Source organism: Salvelinus fontinalis, chromosome 2, assembly GCF_029448725.1.
Source record: "Salvelinus fontinalis isolate EN_2023a chromosome 2, ASM2944872v1, whole genome shotgun sequence".
NCBI lineage: Eukaryota > Metazoa > Chordata > Actinopteri > Salmoniformes > Salmonidae > Salvelinus > Salvelinus fontinalis.
This window is the reverse complement of record NC_074666.1, coordinates 64,839,354-64,861,660: the sequence shown is the minus strand read 5'-3', so window position 1 is coordinate 64,861,660 and position 22,307 is coordinate 64,839,354. Positions and strand designations below refer to the sequence as shown.

The 22,307-nt window shown below is 41.4% G+C and overlaps 2 protein-coding genes across 3 annotated transcripts; one reads left to right on the top strand and one right to left on the bottom strand.

Annotated features, from left to right (window-relative positions):
• Positions 1–3,052: 3,052 nt before the first annotated feature.
• LOC129867205 (carbonic anhydrase 6-like) lies at positions 3,053–5,817 on the bottom strand. Its single transcript, XM_055940455.1, has 6 exons — positions 5,803–5,817; positions 5,623–5,668; positions 5,499–5,525; positions 5,183–5,359; positions 4,837–4,988; positions 3,053–3,681 (listed from the first exon to the last, which is right to left on the bottom strand). Exons 1-6 carry the CDS (start codon positions 5,815–5,817, stop codon positions 3,559–3,561), a joined length of 540 nt encoding a protein of 179 aa, XP_055796430.1. The 3' UTR covers positions 3,053–3,558.
• A 3,353-nt stretch (positions 5,818–9,170) lies between these two features.
• LOC129868120 (histone acetyltransferase KAT8-like) lies at positions 9,171–21,054 on the top strand. 2 transcript variants are annotated; one of them, XM_055941774.1, is made up of 11 exons: positions 9,173–9,571; positions 9,873–9,947; positions 10,084–10,262; positions 10,413–10,466; positions 12,107–12,271; positions 12,471–12,560; positions 12,823–12,963; positions 13,560–13,653; positions 14,073–14,223; positions 18,331–18,485; positions 20,787–21,054. In XM_055941774.1, the coding sequence occupies exons 1-11, from the start codon at positions 9,241–9,243 to the stop codon at positions 20,849–20,851; spliced, it is 1,500 nt and encodes a 499-aa protein (XP_055797749.1). In that variant the 5' UTR covers positions 9,173–9,240; the 3' UTR covers positions 20,852–21,054. The 2 variants fall into 2 exon arrangements, with proteins under 2 accessions (XP_055797759.1, XP_055797749.1); XM_055941784.1 differs by lacking the exons at positions 18,331–18,485; positions 20,787–21,054 and adding an exon at positions 15,252–15,613 and having other exon boundaries at positions 9,171–9,571.
• The last annotated feature ends 1,253 nt before the right edge of the window (positions 21,055–22,307 follow it).

Below are 22,307 nucleotides of genomic sequence, written 5' to 3'. Positions count from 1 at the left end.
GGCCCTCACTTCAGTAAAATATAATTTTACCTGACCCTCCCTGAATGTTTGAAAAAAGTGACCCTCCCCTACACCCCAAATAATTAAAAAGTGCACTATGCAGAAATCGCTCCGCCATTTCCTGGTTGCAAACATTCTAATAGTTGCTTAATTTCAGTGACGAAACAAGCAATGTAGACAATCATAGTACCCCTGTGAAATATACACTACATTACCAAAAGTATGTGGACACCTGCTTGTCGAACATCTCATTCCAAAAATCATGGGCATTAATATGGAGTTGGTTCCCCCCCTTTGCTGCTGTAACAGCCTCCACTCTTCTAGGTATGCTTTCCACTAGATGTTGGAACATTGCTGGGGGACTTGCTTCAATTCAGCCACGAGCATTAGTGAGGGCACTGATGTTGGGCGATTAGGCCTGGCTCGCTGTCGGAATTTCAATTCATCCCAAACGTATTCCATGGGGTTGAGTTTGGGGCTCTGCAGGTCAGTCAATTTCTTCCACACCGATCTCGACTAACCATTTCTGTATGGACATCGCTTTGTGCACAGGGGCATTGTCATGCTGAAACAGTAAAGGGCCTTCCCCAAACTGTTGCCACAAAGTTGGAAGCACAGAATCGTCTAGAATGGCAGTGTATGCTGTAGCGTTAAGATTTTACTTCACTGGAACTAAGGGGCCTACCCCAGACCATTATTCCTCCACCAAATTTTTGTTGGCACTATGCATTGGGGCAGGTAGCGTTATCCTGGCATCCCAGATTTGTCCATCGGACTGCCAAATGATGAAGTGTGATTCATCACTCCAGAGAATGAGTTTCCACTGCTCCAGAGTCCAACGGTGGTGAGATTTACACCAATCCAGCCGACGCTTGGCATTGCGCATGGTGATCTTAGGGTTGTGTGTGGCTGCTCGGCCATGGAAACCCCTTTCATGAAGCTCCCGACAAACAGTTGAGGCAGTTTGGAACTTGGCTGTGAGTGTTGCAACCGAGGACAGACGATTTTTACGTGCTACGAGCTCAGCACTCTGTGGTCCCGTTCTGTGAGCTTGTGTGGCCTACCACTTAGCGGCTGAACCATTGTTGCTCCTAGATGTTTCCACTTCACAATAACAGCACTTACAGTTGACCCGGGCAGCTCAAGCAGGGCAGGAATTTGACGAACTGACTTGTTGGAAAGGTGGCATCCTATGACGGTGCCAAGTTGACAGTCACTGAGCTCTTCAGTAAGGCTGTTCTACTGCCAATGTTTGTCTATGGAGATTGCATGGCGGTGTACTTGATTTTATACACCTGTCAGCAACGGGTGATGCTGATATAGCCGAATCCACTCATCTGAATGGGTGTCCACATACAGTGTATTTTCCATAACCAAAAGTATTGTATTTTCAGCTGTTTGAAGCTGGAGTACCAAACCTAATGTAAAAGACGCAAAGATTAAACTTAAGAACAGGAAGCATAGAAATAGCAAAAAGAACAGATCTACCGCTTCTTAGACTTGCTTTCACTGAGAATGACAGATCTATAACTCACATTTCTACTTGAATTTTGTTGGTCACCCAAAAAGTAACATATTGCAGTGGATAGCAGAGAACATCCGTTTACCCTCACTCCTAGGACAGACCAGAGCCTTAGATATGCAGTTTTAGAAACTGTTCTTCGTTTTGTAAGCATTACATGGCAAAGTAGCCAGGTTGAGGATTCGCAGACCACTGCTGACAGAGGTGAAAATATCTCCATTTCAGTAAAAGCACTACATGAATACAGTATATCTTCTTATTTGCGGCCCAATAAAAAATTGCCTTGTATAGACGCATTTCATGCAGTTCTACGTCATTTTACATGACTGGAGACGAGCAGAATCTTTTTAAATTCCACAATAGAGCATGACAACGAATGAATGCATGCTGCAGCATCTGAGATGTTTTGATTTCTATACAGGCTAATATTAAAAAAATTGGATAGTCTAAGTCCTCATCTTCGCTCTCTCTCTCTCTCTCTCTCTCTCAAACTGAACAGGACATCAGAAGGCCTAGTCCGCACGCACAGATATAGAATTTTTGGGACAAATACAATTTTTTTTGCAGAAGAAGCCTTTGACTTTCTTCCTGAAGGGCCACTGTATACAGCACCGCCAATGGTTAGACAGCACAAAATGATTTACATCAGCAAGAGCAGGGCAGGCCAGGGCTCATGATTGTGGTAGCCTAGTTTTATTTACACACTCCCAGTACATTTTCCCCAGGACCGAGTTTGGGAAACGCTGGCCTAGGCCTATAGTATAGGCTATGGATCACTTGATTGAGACCACACTGGGTGCACTTGATATTGCGCGCCCAGCAGAGAATCAGGGATGAGGGGCAGCAATGGGCACACATCGAGATATAAGCAACTAATTCTCAAACACTGAGCAATATGACATTTAATCTATTACAAATTACATGACCCTCTCCATGACTAAATAAAAACATATTAAAAACACTCCCCCTGGCAAAGTGAAAAAGCACGAACCTCCCCCATTTTTCTCTGGGTAACAATTGTGTAAATTTCAACCGCTCCCTTAGGCTTCTTCAATGGCTCAGGAAAATATAATAAAGCTGCACACTCATCTTTTATTTGACATACATTTTACTAAGGAGAACGCTTGTTGGAGTGTAATCCAACCAATCGACAAGTCAGCCCACCACCACTCACTCACCCTCAGCGGGGTTGAAAGAAACCGTAAGCATACGGTTTTCAGGAAGCGGAGGTGAAGACTCAAACCGGATGCTTCCCGTTTCTTCCAGCTCCGCTCAGGCTTTTCTTTTACGCCTGCTATGTTAGGTTACCACTAACTAGATCTCTTCGTAACTTGATTGGCTCTTCGAACACGGTCCATACCACCACTTCATCGCAGGTGGGGGTAGTCAGAGAACCCTGGTAGCGGTAGAACTTGGTGAGGTCCACACTTCCTAGCAGATCACTGATGGATAGTGGCTGCACTATGTCAACTGATGAACCTGAGACATAAGGAGAGGGCTGTAGTATGAAAAATACTAGTAACATCACCACCAAAGGGAGGAAGCTCTCCCTTTGTTAGTGCCCTAAAAGCAATGGAGGTTTCACTTTGCTCTTGCTCTCTCCGTCTCTGCAAATTCAAATTAGCTACATTGGCATAAAAATAGAGAATATAAGTACTTTAAGGCTAGCTGGCACCACTGCTCCTCACCCTTCTCTGTTATATTCAGCAGATATGATGTCAAAGTCCTCCAGGATTCCACATGCCATTGGTTGCCTGTCACCTGGAATCCATGGAATGTGTTGATGATAGCATGAATAACAAGCAGTGAAGGCTGGTGGGAGGAGCTATAGGAGGACGGACTCTTTATAACGGCTGGAACGCATCAAACACACGGTAACAACGTGTTTGACTCCGTTCCATTGATTCCATTACAGCCATTACAATGATCCCGTCCTCCTATAGCTCCTCCCACCGGCCTCCTCTGATAACAAGGTATTCTGCCATAACTCCTATTACTAAGTCAAGAATCATAACTCTGTCATAGTATTGTCATCATCAGTGTAGAACTGTTGTGACGTAGAGACGTACATCTATGAAGAATCCAAACACTGCTATCCTCTCCGGGTCAGTCTTAGCCTGCTCCATTGTCAAGCCTTCCTTCAGTGTCACAAGGTGGATCTGAAATCAAACAGAGTCACATCATATAGGGGACACACACACACACACACACACACACACACACACACACACACACACACACACACACACACACACACACACACACACACACACACACACACACAGTGATGTGTATTCATGTATGCCAAGGGAAGCCAGGCTTCCCAAAAATCTTGACCAAGAAAAAATAAATAAAGCATAAAATAATTTAGCTTTCATCTCTGTGTTTCAACATTTTCCTTCAATTCGCAAGAGGCTGATTGTATCTCAGAGGAGAAAGCTAAATTAGCCATGGATGGAGAATGGGATTTGGACTTGTGGTTTTACTTAATTCTCTGTACTGGCCAATGATTATCACGGCGATTCTGGTGCAACCATTAATTCATACATTGTGCCCCTGGCCCGAGAGGATGGAAGTTCAACAAAAAATGTAAGCGTGCACTGTATGACAGAGATATAAACCATTTCGTCAACATGAAAGAAAGGAGGATGGCATTGGTGTTTCTCTACAAGTAGGGTGAGTCAACATGTTTTTCTACTTGCACAAACGCGCACGCAAACACACACGCACACAGAAATCCGAACATGGGCCGCCACATCATATTTAGCTGACATTGATTGGACTAAATTGTTTTTGATATATTTTAGTTGTCACTATATTAGAGGTGATTTGATGATGTTGACATGTTGAAGTTTAAATGGTGCTGGAATAGTGGAGGCAGCTCTTGTTTTCTTTGTGACTTGCGGTAACTCTCTATGGTAAAAAATCAATAGTTGTTTTGTGGTCCAAAAATGTCAGAAATATTAACTTGCTTGACCAAGTTGTAGGTCATGTAACTAACTGTCTTACTGTACATGCAATATGCTTTGTAGACTTCACTGAACAGAGATTGCTATCAGGTTTTGTGATAAAACAAAGGTGTGGTTGAATTTATTCTGCCACTTGTCTTCTTATTGCCTCTGCCTTTAGGCCTATATGTCATGGTTGCAAGACATATGAATTAACAAGTTATAGAGCAAACAACACAGTTATCACAACACATAGGTTGTAATATGGCTTTTTTTGGGGGGGGGGGGGGGCTTGGCTTCCCAAGTGATTTTACCCACGCACCGCTACTGCACACACACTCTCTCTCTTCTAGTACAGTATCTCACCTCCATGGGGTATCTGACTGAGTCCACTGTGTGCTCAGAGCCTGGGTGGCACAGTGAGTCGCCTCCCCAGTGGAAATGCATCATGACGGCCGTGTAGCCATGAGGGAGCCCCCCTCCTTTCACCTCCATCAGGCCCTCTAACACACAGCTCACTGGGAGTACGAAAATAAGTTGCGATTTTACCGTAGTACACATTAATATGGTATTGTGTATTCACTAACAACTGTTAATGAGTAAATGATACCTGTGTCCTGAGCTACTGAGATTACTTTAAAGAAGACTAGACAACACATGTCCTACAGACACACTATAAGGACGGGACCAAGGAGATTCACCACAAGAGTACCTGTGTGTCCATTGTTGGTGAGGAACTTGATGCTGTGTGGATTAGTGATGTTTCTGAAGGTGAGGTTGCGGAGACTGGGGTCAAAGGTCAGCTGGTTAGTATCAATGTTGATCGGCGACTGTCTGACCCCCCCACACTGAGAGTTGGGAAGGGAGGGCCAGAAAGAGGGGCTGTTCTCTAAAAGAGAGAGAGAAAAAGAAAGCCTCTGTCAGATTAAACGTTTCCTGTTATGAACTGTGTTTGTGTAGCACACCACAGCTATGAGATGACTGAAGAGTAATGGATGGAGGTGAAGTCAGAACTAGTGAAGACTTACCACAGCCATTGTGACACCAGGGCTGGTCTAAAAGAAACACATTTGAAAATACATATAATTCATAGAAAATATATTCATATTCATGAAACTTTAAAAAAAAAAGTTGTTTTGGAAGGCTACGCACCTGCTATTGCTCGTGAACAGAGATAGAGGATAATACACACAGATGTCTGAAAAGCAAATATAAATACAATGTAGCATTAAGATGCATGAAACTATATTTGTTATCACTATGATTAGATTTCTGTCAAAATGTAGCCATATCAAGATCCCTAAATGTTTGATTTTAAAAATGATGTCTTACCCACTTGTACAACATAGTTTCATGAGTTGAATTAATAACCACATTAATATGGAAAATACATGTTCTTATATGCCTAGCTACAGCCTGCATTGCCCAACTGCCAAAACGACTTTTCAATGCTATGTGGAACGTTGTAACAAGTGTGTTGTGCTGGGGGAGCACGAGCCTCACCTTTTTCAATTTGAAAATACACGGACAATTTATTCTAATCAATTCTAAATAAATTATATTTAATTACCACAAAAATTCCATAAAAAACTATAGAATGACAAACCAAATAAATATGTCGTCTAGCAGCCTAGAGGTAGGTAAAGGATGGTTTCTTCCCTGCCTTCTCTCTGGCGGAGGCGAGAATGATGAAGAACTGTAGGCTACATGTGGGCATTGCGGAAGCCCTTTGGAGGCTTGACAAATTTGGCCAATCAGAAGGTAAAACAAAAAAAATCTAAATTCACCATGTTTGCCTTGATGTTCATAAAACTTCACCGACCCCTCTTGCGCAGTGGAACGGAAAACGATATGTGACCACTTGGTTACTGTCACGTTCTGCGGAGGACACCCAAACCAGTGGCCACCTGCAAAGTTCTATGTCGTCTAGTAATGATTTATGTTCACTACTTGGTCAATTGATTTGATTATCAAATTTATGCAAATTAATTATATGAATTGGTAGTTCACCTCTGTTTTATTTTATTCTGTAATAGGGTATACTGCAACCATGTGTTCAAGCGAATCAAATAAAAGTTTATTTAGCGCTGTCCTTTAACAACCACGAAGGGCGCCCTAATCATTTAAAATAACACTCATCACGATCTGTTGCCTACGCCTAATAGTGCTTCCTACTCATCATGTATTATTATTACAAATTGAAGATGATCACTTCTCACAATGATGCTCGTTTAGTAAAGTTAGATCAAAGCTTAATCAATGTCTCGCAAGATCACATAACGGTAACGTAAGCGAAGCGAATTTAATAGCATAGCATAGTAGGCCTATAACGTTACTGATCAACTCTGTTACGCCAAAACACCTCATTTCTAATGAGATTTTTAGATGGTTAGCTGAAACTGAATAGTAAAAAAACTAACATTATTGCGCCAAAACTCAACAGAGCCACAAGGCAGGATATATGCTGATTGAAACAAAATACAAGGCTAATAGTTTGATAACACCATCTGCTCTAATTCGCTCATGAAAACAGTAATTCAAGAAGATCAAAATGCATAGGCTATTCCCATGAAACTGATTGAGATCAATTAAACTATTGGCATGCAGACGCGGTTTCACCGGTAAAACGTGAATAGGCCTAATTAGCATTCACGATTGACAGTGATGATGGCCTATTTTGAAATGAGGTATGCCTAACTTGGTGTTTGAGGGTATTAAAAATACAACATTTTCTTGTGACAATATGTGGGCATAGGCAGACGTTGCAGTTGAAGTATGCACTTGATGCATATTCTTTAGCAGAGCTCTCCAACCCTGTTCCTGGAGAGCTAACATCCTTTAGGTTTTCATTCTAACCCTAATCTAGCGCACCTGATTCTAATAATTAGCTGGTTTATAAAATTAATCAATGAATCCAACTGGGGTTGGAGTGAAAGCCTACAGGAGAGTAGCGTGGCAGGAACAGGGTTGGAGAGCCCTGTAATGATCGCCTACACCTGTCGTACGAACTTTGACTAGGAAATGATGACGTCTTTACATATGTAGTCTACGGCGATACGGATATCACTTATTATTGATATCTATATAGTTTGAGTTTATTTGAATTTTTACAGGGACGGTGCACATGAATCAACGTTTCAGTGAAAGTGCCGGTTTTAGCCAGCCGGCTAATTTTCAAACGCAGTCCCTGGGCAGGTTATTAAAAACAGTTACACTAACATTACAGACAATCAATGAGCAGTGAGCACACCCAGAGCAACATAGGACAAGCAACACGTAACATGCGCATTGTGATTCACACTGCTGCTCTCTCATTTGTCTATTTGCGCCTTACGGATTGTGGTTGTTTTGGATGGCTGTTCATCAATCTAAATGTGTATTTAATAATGGTTGAATTCAAGAAGTTTAAGCTGCCTACCAATCATTGTTTTTGAAACCAGTGGACAGCCAGTGAAAAATGCGCTCTTGCAACAGCTGCATAGTGCGGATCCAAGCCTATGGAATAAACGCGGAGCTTTAATTGCTCAATCTAATTCATGCTGATAAAATAAATAAATCCATAGGCCTAATGGACGCATGCTCAAATTTGTACACTTTTGGTAGACTTAAAGGGGCAATCTGTAGTTTCTACATCAATTTGACTTATAAATGATATATATATCCATTGATTATTGACGAATGTAATTTAAATCGCTCATGAGTTTAGTTCATCTGTCACACTCCATGAGAAACCAACATATAAGCTTGTTTTATTCCAATGTTTGTAAACATTGTAAATGTTAACAAACACTGTATAGCCCAATAACATGGTTAAAACAATAATTTTATATCATGGATGGTCAGTACTTGCATCCATAGCTCTGTCTATTAATCTGAGTATTAATAATCTTAATCTTAGTCCGTTTTGTTATTGTTTCATCTGTGGATTTGCCCTTTAAACAGCTGCATATTATCAAGATATCAAAGTCGCACCAACAAAAAGGTAAACAATAGGCCTATAGCACATGCAGCATATGGCATTAATTTTTCACATGTAAATACCACTTTTCTGTAGTGCTCAAAGCATGCCATTCCATGAGAGCAGCATTTATTTTTCAACTCGAATCAATGAGCCCAATCAGTCCTCCATGACAACAAAATCATAAATAATGAGGAGGGGTGGCGTATAAATCCTTAGTTTTGGGGTTATGCGCAGGTAAAACAATTTGACTTATCTATACTTCCACATTTCCAAGTCCTATTCTTGAAGATCAAGGGGGTTTAACATTTATTGGAATGACTGGAATGCTGATAGACTTTTATTTTTAATGTAAAGATATAATTTAATCGTATTATTATATGTAGTAGAAAGCAATATGTTTAGAAGAAGCCAACATAACCAACCCATAAATGTAAAATGTAACATCCATATACAGCTATATAAACTTTAACATTGATTTATCCTGCAATAGATGTCGTTCAACTGGTAACATACATTTTTGTCTTCTTCTAATGCCTCTTAAAGGGAAAGTAATCCAAAAGTAACGGAATGTAATCAGATTATGTTACTGAGTTTGGGTAATCCAAAAATTACGTTACTGATTACAATTTTGGACAGGTAACTAGTAACTGTAACCGATTACATTTAGAAAGTAACCTGCCCGACCCCGGGGGTAGATAATCTGATCCTAGATCTGTTAGAAGAGCAACTTGCTAAAAAGAGTCGTGTACGCCCCCATGTGTACTACGCAAACTCACATGGTCCGGGGCAGTGTTTTGAAATAAGACAAGATGTCTGCCGGAGCACTGCTAACGACGAATGAGCGTCATATTCGAGACAATAACTATAACAACAATCTTCCAGATGACCGAATGGACGTTGAAATTGACCCAGGACACAACGTAACGGACCGGGAAGACTTGGACGCCGGAATACAAGCCCCTTGTTCATCTAACGGCAGTGGTGGGGAGGAGGATGAGTCGGAGGCCATCGATCGGGAAAGAGAAGCCGGGGGCTCGATTCCTCAACGCAACAGGGAAGGAGTGTTGTTGGGCAGGGAGCAAGAGGTTTCAGTCGAAATCGGAGAGACGTATTTATGTCAGCGAGCCGACAAGACATGGCGTAAGTATTTGTTTATAAACCAATACTAGTTAGCTACGTTTGAAAAGGCTGTGAGGCAGCAGCAGATCACTATTTATCAGTGCGCCCCGACTTGTTCCGCGTGCATCTAAAGACTGATAGAGAAACATTTCGTGACTAACTGTGCAGTTTTTTTATTTTATTGTTAAATTGTGGTTTTGTTTATTGTTTACATTCAAGCCCATCAAGCTCTATGAGCTGTAAGCTATAGTTAGCAAGCTAGATGTGCTTTTTACAGAGATGGCTACAGTTAATTCAGTCAAATTCAACCTCTTTCTTTCAGATTCTGCTGAGGTTATCCAGTCCAGGCTGAACGAACAGGAGGGCAGAGAGGAGTTCTACGTACACTATGTTGGATGTGAGTGGGACACACACACAGCACTTCCATGCTCTATCTTTTCACACCCCTCTCCTTCTACTTTCCTCCACCTCCCTTTATCGTTTCTTCCTTCTCCTCCTCCAATCCTCTCTTTACCTCTCCCCTGGGCCTGTAGTTAACAGACGTCTGGATGAGTGGGTGGGCAAGGCTCGCCTGGCACTGACCAAGACGGCGAAGGACGCAGTGACAAAAATCGCTGAGGGTGGAGGAGGGGGCGAGCTGGGGGAGCAGCCCGAGAGGAAGATCACCCGCAACCAGAAACGCAAACATGATGAGATCAACCACGTGCAGAAGGTAGGCTAGTGCAGGAGGTTCCAGACTGCATACCCCATCAGCGGGGATCAGATCCCCATTGTCAATTTCTGTCAGTCAGATGAGTTAGATTCAGATGTTAAATGGGCTCCCTCTGTTCTGTTTTCTAATGGAACTCCTCTTTCCCTCCAGACGTACGCAGAGATGGACCCCACCACAGCTGCCCTGGAGAAGGAGCATGAGGCGGTAAGTGTGTGTAGCTATAATGTAATGCACCTTTTGATATACAGTACCTGTCAAAAGTTTGGACGCCTATTCATTCCAGGGTTTTTGTTTAATTTTTATTATTTTCTACATTGTAGAAGAATAGTGAAGACATCAAAACGATGAAATAATCATGTAGTAACCAAAAAAGTGTTCAACAAATCAATAATATATTTTAGATTCTTCAAAGTAGCCACCCTTTGCCTTGATGACAGCTTTGCACACTTGGCATTCTCTCAACCAGCTTCATGAGGTAGTCACCTGGAATGCATTTCAATTAACAGGTGTGCCTTGTTAATTTGTGGAATTTCTTTCCTTCTTAATGGGTTTGAGCCAATCAGTTGTGTTGTGACAAGGTAGGGGTGGTATACAGAAGATAGCCCTATTTGGTAAAATACAAAGTACATATTATGGCAAGAACAGCTCAAATAAGCAAAGAGAAACGATAGTCCATCATTACTTTAAGACATGAAGGTCAGTCAATCCGGATTTTTAAGAACTATGAAAGTTTCTTCAAGTGCAGTCACAAAAACCATCAAGCGCTATGATGAAACTGGTTCTCATGAGGACCGCTACAGGAATGGAACACCCAGTTACCTCTGCTGCAGAGGATAATAAGTTCATTAGACTTACCAGCCTCAGAAATTGCAGCCCAAAGAAATGCTTCAGAGTTGAAGTAACACTCATCTCATCATCAACTGTTCAGAAGAGACTGCGTGAATCAGGCCTTCATGGTTTAATTTCTGAAAAGAAACCACTACTAAAGGACACCAATAAGAAGAAGAGACTTGCTTGGGCCGAGAAACACGAGCAATGGACATTAGACCGGTGGAAATCCAAATTGGAGATTTTTGGTTCCCACCGCTGTGTCTTTGTGAGACGCAAAGTAGGTGAACGGATTATCTCCATGTGTGGTTCCCACCGTGAAGCATGGAGGAGGTGTGGGGGTGCTTTGCTGGTGACACTGGCAGTGATTTATTTATAATTCAAGGCACAGTTAACCAGCATGGATACCACAGCATTTTGCAGCGATACGCCATCCCATCTGGTTTGCGCTTAGTGGAACATCATTTGTTTTTCAACAGGACAATAACCCAAAACACACCTCCAGGCTGTGTAAGGGCTATTTGACCAAGAAGGAGAGTGGTGGAGTGCTGCATCAGATGACCTGGCATACACAATCACCCCACCTCAACCCAATTGAGAGGGTTTGGGATGAGTTGGACCGCAGAGTGAAGGAAAAGCAGCCAACAAGTGCTCAGCATAATATGGGAACTCCTTCAAACTGTTGAAAAAGCATTCGGTGAAGCTGGTTGAGAAAATGCTAAGAGTGTGCAAAGGTGTCATCAAGGCAAAGGGTGGCTATTTGAAGAAACTCAAATATATAAAATATTTTGATTTGTTTAACACTTTTTTTTGGTTACTACATGATTCCATATGTGTTATTTCATAGTGTTGTCTTCACTATTATTCTACAATGTAGAAAATAGTAAAATAAAGAAAAACCCTTGAATAAATAGGTGTCCAAACTTTTGACTCGTACTGTATGTAGTAGTAAAACAATGCAGTTACTAGAGAAGGGGGGAGGAAAGTATAAATGTGTCCTTGCCTCTCTCTCCCAGATTACTAAAGTGAAGTACGTGGACAAGATCCAGATTGGTAACTTCGAGATTGACGCCTGGTACTTCTCCCCATTCCCAGAGGACTACGGCAAGCAGCCCAAGCTGTGGATCTGCGAGTACTGCCTCAAGTACATGAAGTACGAGAAGACCTTCAGATACCACCTGGTCGGTGACTGTCAGCTTCAACAGTTTAAAAGCACTGTTAGCTTCAGCATAGCTGTTGGCTTTTATTACCATCTAGCATTTGAGACCAGCACTTCTATTTGACCAATATACAGTTGAAATGCTTTGAACCACATACTTGTTTCATCGTTCTCCACCTCTATTTCCTCTCTACCTTTCCCCACTCTATCTGTTCCTCCAGTCCCAATGTCAGTGGAGGCAGCCTCCTGGGAAAGAGATCTACAGGCGGAGCAACATCTCTGTGTACGAAGTGGACGGTCGCGACCACAAGGTAAGGACACAAGATGCAGGACTAGACCACAGAGAATTACCCCAAACTGTGTCCTGAAAGCAATTTAAACAGGTGTTAGTTAACTGGGAACAAGAACAACCTTGACCTTTCAACTTAGGTCTTGGGGGTACCCCTGATTTGCATATGTTTGTTCCATCCCAGCACTCACACCTGACTCAACTTCATTGAGCAACTGCAAAGTGTGTTAAAACAAACAAACAAACCCACTGATGATAATACTGACCCATGTCTCTTTCTGTAGATCTACTGTCAGAACCTGTGTCTACTGGCCAAGCTCTTCCTGGACCACAAGACGCTGTACTTTGACGTGGAGCCTTTTGTCTTTTACATCCTGACTGAAGTCAACAGGCAGGGAGCACACATAGTGGGATACTTCTCCAAAGTAAGTACTGGTCCCAGTACAGGGATGGGGATATCGGTGGCTACTTGTCCAAAGAAAAAATGTATATCTGTAATGTAGCTGGTTTCTTTTGGGGGATGGTTAGTAACATATTTCATTTATGATTGTAATTCAAATTGTATTTGTCGCATGCGCCGAATACAACGAACACAGTGAAATGCTTACTTACAAACCCTTAACCAACAATGCAGGAAAAAAACAAGTGTTAAGAAAATATTTACTAAATAAACTGAAGTAAACAATAAATACATAAAATAGAAAAATAACAAATAATTAAAGAGCAACAATAAAATAACAGTAAAGAGGCTATATACAGGGGGTACCGGTACAGGATCAATGTGGTTAGTCGAGGTAATGTCTACATGTAATGCAAATAGTCCCGGATAGCCATTTGGATAGCTGTTCAGGTGTCTTATGGCTTGGGGATAGAAGCTGTTAAGAAGCCTTTTGGACCTAAAAATGTCTTATGTCTTGAGGAAAATCTTAAATCTGAAGGAAAGTGTTCATTGTTTTAGGAGAATGGATAACTGGTATAGTGTTGGCCTACAAAAGCTGAGCCTGTTTTGTGTGTTCCACAGGAGAAAGAGTCGCCGGATGGGAATAACGTGGCGTGTATCCTCACCCTCCCACCCTACCAGCGCAGAGGATACGGAAAGTTCCTCATAGCCTTCAGTGAGTGGGATACACACACACACACACACACACACACACACACACACACACACTCTAGAGCTGGGCAATATGGACAAAAATCCATATTACGATGAATTGAGTGAATTATTAGGTTAGTGATAAATTGTGAGAAGTTAATACAATTATTAAGCACTAATTATTTTATTTATACCCCTTAAACAACTACTACTACTACTACATTGAATGTTAGCAATTTTCCCATTAGCAATAGCTCATATTAGCCGGCTTAGGCCTATTCCATTTCAAACTTCACATTTCTAGTAAAGGCTACTTATCATTATTATCGATATCAGTAAGATGTTGTTGATAAATGGCCGGTTTGGTTGGTGACTGACGACGATTTTTGGTTTATCGTCCCAGCTCTAACACACACTATCACATGTGCTCTCTCTGTCTAGGTTATGAGCTGTCTAAATTGGAGAGTACAGTGGGTTCTCCAGAGAAGCCCTTGTCAGACCTGGGCAAGCTGAGCTACAGGAGCTACTGGTCCTGGGTGCTGCTGGAGATCCTCAGGGACTTCAGGGGCACGCTCTCCATCAAGGACCTCAGGTACGTACACACACACGTAGCCTCTTTCACCTCACCATCATGTACAGTTCCAGTCAAAGGTTTGGAACACTTACTCATTCCAGGGTTTTTCTTAGTTTTTACTATTTTCTACATTGTAGAATAGCAGTGAAGACATCAACACTATGAAATAACACGTATGGAATCATGTAGTAACCAAAAAAGTGTTTATATTTGAGGTTCTTCAAAGTTGCCACCCTTTCTCAAACCGCTTCATGAGGTAGTCAGTCAACCTGTGATGCATTTCAATTAACAGGTGTGCCTTGTTAAAATTATATGTGGAATTTCTTTCGTTCTTAATGCGTTTGAGCCAATCAATTGTGTTGTGACAAGGTGGGGGAGTATACAGAAGATGGTCCTATTTGGTAAAACACCAAGTCCATATTATGGCAAGAACAGCTCAAATAAGCAAAGAGAAATGACAGTACATCATTACTTTAAGACATGAAGGTCAGTCAATTTTGAAAATTTCAAGAACTTTGAAAGTTTCTTCAAGTGCAGTCGCTATGGTGAAACTGGCTCTCATGAGGACGACCACAGGAAAGGAAGACCTAGAGTTACCTCTGCTGCAGTGGACCAATTAATTAGTGTTGCCTGCCTCAGAAATTGCAGCCCAAATAAATGCTTCACGGAGTTCAAGTAACAGACACATCTCAATATCAACTGTTCAGAGGAGACTGTGTGAATCAGGCCTTTATTGTCGAACTGCTGCAAAGAAACCACTACTAAAGGACACCAATAAGAAGAAGTGACTTGCTTGGGCCAAGAAACACGAGCAATTGTCATCATACTAGTTGAAATCTGTTCTGATGAGTCCAAATTTTGCATTTTTGGTTCCAACCCCCGTGTCTTTGTGAGATGCGAAGCATGGAGGAGGATGCAGACACTGTCTGTGATTTTTATTTTGAATTCAATGCACACTTAACCAGCATGGATACCACAGCATTCTGCAGCGATACGCCATACCGTCTGGTTTGCGCTTAGTGGAACTATCATTTGTTTTTCAACAGAACAATGACCGAAATCACACCTCCTGGCTAAGTAAGGGCTATTTGACCAAGAAGGAGAGTGCTGCATCAGATGACCTGGCCTCCACAATCTCCTGACCTCAACCCAATTGAGAGGGTTTGGGATGAGTAGGACCGCAGAGTGAAGGAAAAGCAGCCAACAAGTGCTCAGCATATGTGGGAATTCCTTCAAGACAGTTGGTAAAGCGTTCCATGAGACTACCTCATGAAGTTGGTTGAGAGAATGCCAAAAGTGTGCAAAGCTGTCATCAAGGAAAAGGGTGGCTACTTTGAAGAATCTCAAATATAAAATCTATTTTGATTTAACACTTTTTTTGGTTACTACTTGATTCCATATGTTATTTCATAGTTTTGATGTCTTCACCATTATTCAACAACGTAGAAAATAGTAAAAACAAATAAAAATGGAATGATTAGGTGTCCAAATTTTTTACTGGTACTGTATGTGAATATCCATCCACTTGCAAATCCACAACATAGGTACATCTGCATTCACTTGTACATACACTACCGTTCAAAAGTTTGGGGTCACTTAGAGGTGTTCTTGTTTTTTAAAGAAAAGCACTTTATTTTTGTCCATTAAAATAACATCAAATTGATCAGAAATACAGTGTAGACATTGTTAATGTTGTAAATGACTATTGTAGCTGGAAAAGGAAGATTTTGTAATGGAATATTTACATAAGCGTACAGAGGCATTATCAGCAACCATCACTCCTGTGTTCCAATGGGATGTTGTGAAGAGGCAACTCCGGGATGCTGACCTTCTAGGCTGACTTGCAAAGAAAAAGCCATATCTCAGACTTGCTAATAAAAATAAAAGATTAAGATGGGCAAAAGAACACAGACACTGGACAGAGGAACTCTGTCTAGAAGGCCAGCATCCCAGAGTCGCCTCTTCACTGTTGACGTTGAGGCTGGTGTTTTGCGGGTACTATTTAATGAAGCTTCCATTTGAGGACTTGTAAGGCGTCTGTTTCTCAAACTAAACACTCTAATGTACTTGTCCTCTTGCTCAGTTGGGTACCTGGGCCTCCCATTCCTCTTTCTATTCTGGTTAGAGACAGTTTGCGCTGTTCTGTGAAGGGAGTAGTACATAGCGTTGTACCAGATATTCAGTTTATTGGCAATTTCTCGCATGGAATAGCCTTCATTTCTCAGAACAAGAATAGACTGATGAGTTTCTAGACTGAAAGTCCTTTGTTTCTGGACTTTTTGAGCCTGTAATTGAACCCACAAATGCTGAGGCTCCAGATACCCAACCAGTCTGAAGAAGGCCAGTTTTATTGCTGCTTTAATTAGCACAACAGTTTTCAGGTGTGCTAACATAATTCCAAAAGGGTTTTCTAAGTGACCCCACATTTTTTAACGGTAGTGTATGTCAAGTACTCCCACATCATAGTTGAATACAGTTGAAGTTGGAAGTTTACATACACTAAGGTTGGAGTCATTAAAACTCGTTTTTCAACCACTCCACAAATTTCTTGTTAGCAAACTATAGTTTTGGCAAGTCGGTTAGGACATCTACTTTGTGCATGACACAAGTCATTTTTCCAACATTTGTTTACAGACAGATTATTTCACTTTATAATTTACTGTATCACAATTCCAGTGGGTCAGAAGTTTACATAGTTGACTATGCCTTTAAAGAGCTTGGAAAATTCCAGAAAATTATGTCATGGCTTCTGATAGGCTAATTGACATAATTTGAGTCAATTGGAGGTGCACCTGTGGATGTATTTCAAGGCCTACCTTCAAACTCAGTGCCTCTTTGCTTGACATCATGGGACCAAAAAAATTAGTTCATCCTTGGGAACAATTTCCAAATGTCTGAAGGTACCATGCTATTCTATACAAACAATAGTATGCAAGTATTAACACCGTGGGACCACGCAGCTGTCATACTGCTCAGGAAGGAGATGCGTTCTGTCTCCTAGAGATGAACGTACTTTGGTGCGAAAAGTGCAAACCAATACCAGAACAACAGCAAAGCCCCTTGTGAAGATGCTGGAGGAAACAGATTAAAAAGTATCTATATCCACAGTAAAAATGAGTCATATATCGACATAACCTGAAAGGCTGCTCAATAAGGAAGAAGCCACTGCTCCAAAAACACCATATAAAAGCCAGACTACGGTTTGCAACTGCACATAGGGACAAAGATTGTAATTTTTGGAGAAATGTCCTCTGGTCTGATGAAACAAAACTAGAACTGTTTGGCCATAATGACCATCGTAATTTTTAGAGGAAAAAGGGAGAGGCTTGCAAGTTGAAGAACACCATCCCAATCAGTTACACCACCTCTGTCAGGAGGAATGGGCCAGCATCATGTTGCAGGGGTGCTTTGCTGCAGGAGGGTCTGGTGCACTTCACAAAAAAATGGCGTCATGAGGAAGGAAAATTATGTGGATATATTGAAGCAACATCTCAAAACATCAGTCAGGATGTTAAAGCTTGGTCGCAAATGGGTCTTCCAAATGGACAATGACCCCAAGCATAATTCCAAAGTTGTGGCAAAAAGGCTTAAGAACAACAAAGTCAAGGTATTGGAGTGGCCATCAAAAAGCCCTGACCTCAATCCTATAGACAATTTGTGGGCAGAACTGAAAAAGCGTGTGCGATCAAGGAGGCCTTCAAACCTGACTCAGTTACACCACCTCTGTCAGGAGGAATGGGCCAAAATTCAACAACCTTATTGTGGGAAGGTTGTGGAAGGCTATCCGAAATGTTTGACCCAGGTTAAACAATTTAAAGGCAATGCTACCAAATACTAATTGAGTGTATGTAAACTTCTGACCCACTGGGAATGTGATGAAAGAAATTAAAGCTGAAAAAAATCATTCTCTCTACTATTATTCTGACATGTCACATTCTTAAAATATAAATTGTGATCCTAACTGACCTAAGACAGGCAATTTTTACTATGATTAAATGTCAGGAATTGTGAAAAACTGAGTTTAAATGTATTTGGCTAAGGTGTATGTAAACTTCCGACTTCAACTGTACATTTGACCACACACACACTCAGCCCCAGATTCTCATTGCTCTCCCCCCTCCACAGTCAGATGACCAGTATTACCCAGGGTGACATCATCAGTACGCTACAGTCCCTCAACATGGTGAAATACTGGAAGGGCCAGCATGTCATATGTGTCACTCCCAAACTGGTTGAGGAACACCTCAAGAGCGCCCAGTACAAGAAGCCGCCAATCACAGGTAGACATGTTTCCTTTTCACTTCTCCTTTTCACGTCTCATAGGCTCCGTCCCAAATGACACCTTATTCCCTATATAGTGCACTACTTTTGACCAGAGCCCTAATGCCCCCCCCCCAGGGCTGCAGGTAGTTCAGCGGTTAAGAACGTTGGGCCAGTAATTGAAAGGTCGCTGGTTCGAATCCCTGAGCCGACTACATGAAAAATGTGTCTATGTGCCTTTGAGCAAGGCACTAGTTGCTCCAGGGTTGCAGTCAATAATGGTGGATCCCTGGCTCTGACCTCCTTCTCCGAGGGTGTTTCGGGGATATGCAAAAAACAAATGTCCGATTTACATGCATATAATATACACTACATGTGTGAAATAGAACAAATGTAAGCACCCACTTTTTTATTAGGGTGCCATTTGGGACAAGCCCCTAGTCCCCTCATTTGTAAGTACTTATCAGAAAGGACTGAATACTTTTTTTTTGTGGCCTTGATTCCATTTTAAATATACAGCAAAATGATTGAATAATTTATAGAGTTTACTTCCCAGATGTGAAAAATGTGTTTTGCTATTGTGTATAAAAAAAGTATTCAGACCCCTTGACTTTTTCCACATTCTGTTACGTTACATCCTTATTGTAAAATGCATTAAATAAATACAAATCCTCAGCAATCTACACACAATACCCCATAATGGCAAAGCGAAAACAGGTTCTAGAAAATTTTGTAAATGTATTCAAAAAAAAAAAAAATGAAATGCCTGTAATTAAGACAGGTAAAATGTTGAAGGATTAATGTTCGCTCTCTTAGAAAATAGTCCTGATCGTATAGGTCTAAACCTATACAATATTAAAAAAACGACTAACAATACCCAGAATTCACACATTTTCCTTAATTTTAAATTGTAAAGTCATGTCTTCCTACACAATAGCAAAACACATTTTTTCAAATCTGGGAGGTAAACTCTATAAAGTATTCAATCATTTTGCTGTGTATTTCAGATGGAATCAAGGCCACAAAGGTTTTTTTTGCAAAAACAAATCTTACCCGTGGGGGTTTCATCAGACCAGAGAATTCTTATTCTCGTGGTCTGAGAGTTTTTAGGTGCCTTTTGGCAAACTCCAAGCGGGTTGTCATGTGCTTCCGTCTGCCCACTCGACCATAAAGGCCTGATTGGTGGAGTGCTGCAAATACTGTTGTCCCTCTAGAAGGTTCTCCCATCTCCACAGAGGAACTCTGGAGCTCTGTCAGAGTGACCATTGGGTTCTTGGTCACCTCCCCGACCAAGGCCCTTCTCTCCCGATTGCTCAATTTGGCCAGGCGGCCAGCTCTAGGAAGAGTCTTGGTCGTTCCAAACTTCTTCCATTTAAGAATGATGGAAGCCACTGTGTTCTTGGGAACCTTCAATGCTACAGAAATGCTTTGGTACCCTTCCCCAGATCTGTGCCTCGACACAATCCTGTCTTGGAGCTCTACCGACAATTCTTTCGACCTCATTGCTTGGTTTTTGTTCTGATATGCACTGTCAACTGTGGGACAGTATAGAGACAAGTGTGTGCCTTTCCAAATCATGTCCAATCAATTGAATTTACCACAAGTGGACTCCAATCAAGTTGTAGAAACGTCTCAAGGATGATCAATGGAAACAGGATGCACCTGACTTAAATTTTGAGTCCCATAGCAAAGGTTCTGAATACTTATGTAAATAAGGTAATTCTGTTAATTTAATAAATTAGCTCAAAAAACCTGTTTTAGCTTTGTTTTTATGGGGTTTTGTGTGTAGATTGCTGAGGATTTTTTTATTTAATCAATTTTTGAATTAGTCTAACGTAGCAAAATGTGGAAAGTCAAGGGGGTCTGAATACTTTCCGAAGGCACTGTACTTTGAAGAATTGCTAAAATAGTTTTTTTTTTTTTTCAGACAGCATAGGCAGCAGCTCTTTAGAGATGAGATGATGACTTGGAATTACATGATAAAGTTATAAAACAAATGTAATATATACAATTGAAATATTTTATTGAAGTAAAGTAATGCGAATAAATGATGTGTGTGTGATAAGTGGTAATGGGCTGTCACTACCATCATGAGACTTTTAATGAATTGTTTTATTCTGTGTTACAGCATTCAATGTTTAAACAAATATGTTATTTTTTGTTGTTGTAATTGTACCAAAACCAAATCAACCTGAAAGCAGTAATCACTCAGCATTAGTATACAGTATGCAGTTGTCTCGTGAGGATGATATCAAAGTAACACTGTCACAATATGTGTGTGTGTGTGTGTGCCTGACCAGAGTGTTTCTCTGTCTCCTCAGTTGACACCGTGTGTCTGAAGTGGGCCCCGCCCAAACATAAGCAAGCCAAGTTCTCCAAGAAGTGAGGGGAGGTGCTAGTGACATCATGCCAGACTACCCAACCAACCCACACACGCATGGTATTCGTTCTCGAAGTGCCTCCTTCCCTCCCCTTGTTCTTTGTCCCCAGTTTAAGCTATTTGTTATAAAGAGGAACCAACATGTACATAACTAGCGTCTTTCAGTCTTTTCAGTTGTTTTTTTAAATAAACAAGGATAGTGATATTCACTTGGGTGGTCTTTTTTCTTTCCTTTAACTTGGTGATTTGTACTGGCAATTTCTACTTGACTCAATAGCAGTGTTTCTCTTAGTTATATTTTTCCTTTGGGGTGCAAAGGCACCTGAAGCAACTACTATGAAGACTGAGTGAAGACTACTCGTATATGCTTTGAAAATAATAACAATCATGGATTCAATAAAAAAAAAACGGTCAGTATTGTTTTTTTAGTTTTTTTTTATTACAAATTGTATTATATGGCGCACAGTTGTTACTCAATTGTGTAAAGTTGATATATGACATGAAGTGAGAGAAAGCAGTTGGTATTAGATTTCACATGGAGGCGTTAGGTATTTTCTCAACAAATTCCCGTAAGACTTTGTCTATTGTCATGTGGATAATAATATGTTTTTAAAGGAATTGAATGGGAAGGCAGAGGTGTACAACACTCCTCCTAGAGCAGGGGTCGGGAACCTTTTTGACTAAGAGAGCCATGAAAGCAAAAAATTTGGAAATTTATTTCAGTGAGAGGCATATAATATATTTTAAAAGTGAATTCAACTAAATGTCAGTATAATAAGCCTCTGAATTTTTTCGAAGTGCCGCTTTACATTCGACCGTTTCATCGATGTAATTTTGTCATTGCAAATTAGACACACCGCAGAACCTGCTCTCTCCACAAAGGCGATTTCTTCGGTCCATTCGTCCTGAAATGTACGATACTCATCATTTTTTTTATTTTCGCCATCTTCTTCGTGGAAGGGTTAGCTTTGAGCTAATGACCGAGCAGACTGATTCAAAAGGAGGCGTTTACCTGTTTTACCTAGCAACGGCCAACGTAGGCCAGTATCATTTAATTAAAATAATGGACAATTGCTCCTGCAGCCCTGAACAGGACATGAGCAGTGAAAAATCGATGGATGGATTAAAACAAGTGAGAATAGGCCTCCCGGGTGGGGCAGTGGTCTAGAGCACTGCATCGCAGTGCTAGCTGCGCCACCAGAGTCTCTGGGTTCGCGCCCAGGCTCTGTCGCAGCCGGCCGCGACCGGGAGGTCCGTGGGGCGACGCACAATTGGCTTAGCGTCGTCTGGGTTAGGGAGGGTTTGGCCGGTAGGGATATCCTTGTCTCATCGCGCTCCAGTGACTCCTGTGGCGGGCCGGGCGCAGTGCGCGCTAACCGAGGGGGGCGGGTGCACGGTGTTTCCTCCGACACATTGGTGCGGCTGGCTTCCGGGTTGGAGGCGCGCTGTGTTAAGAAGCAGT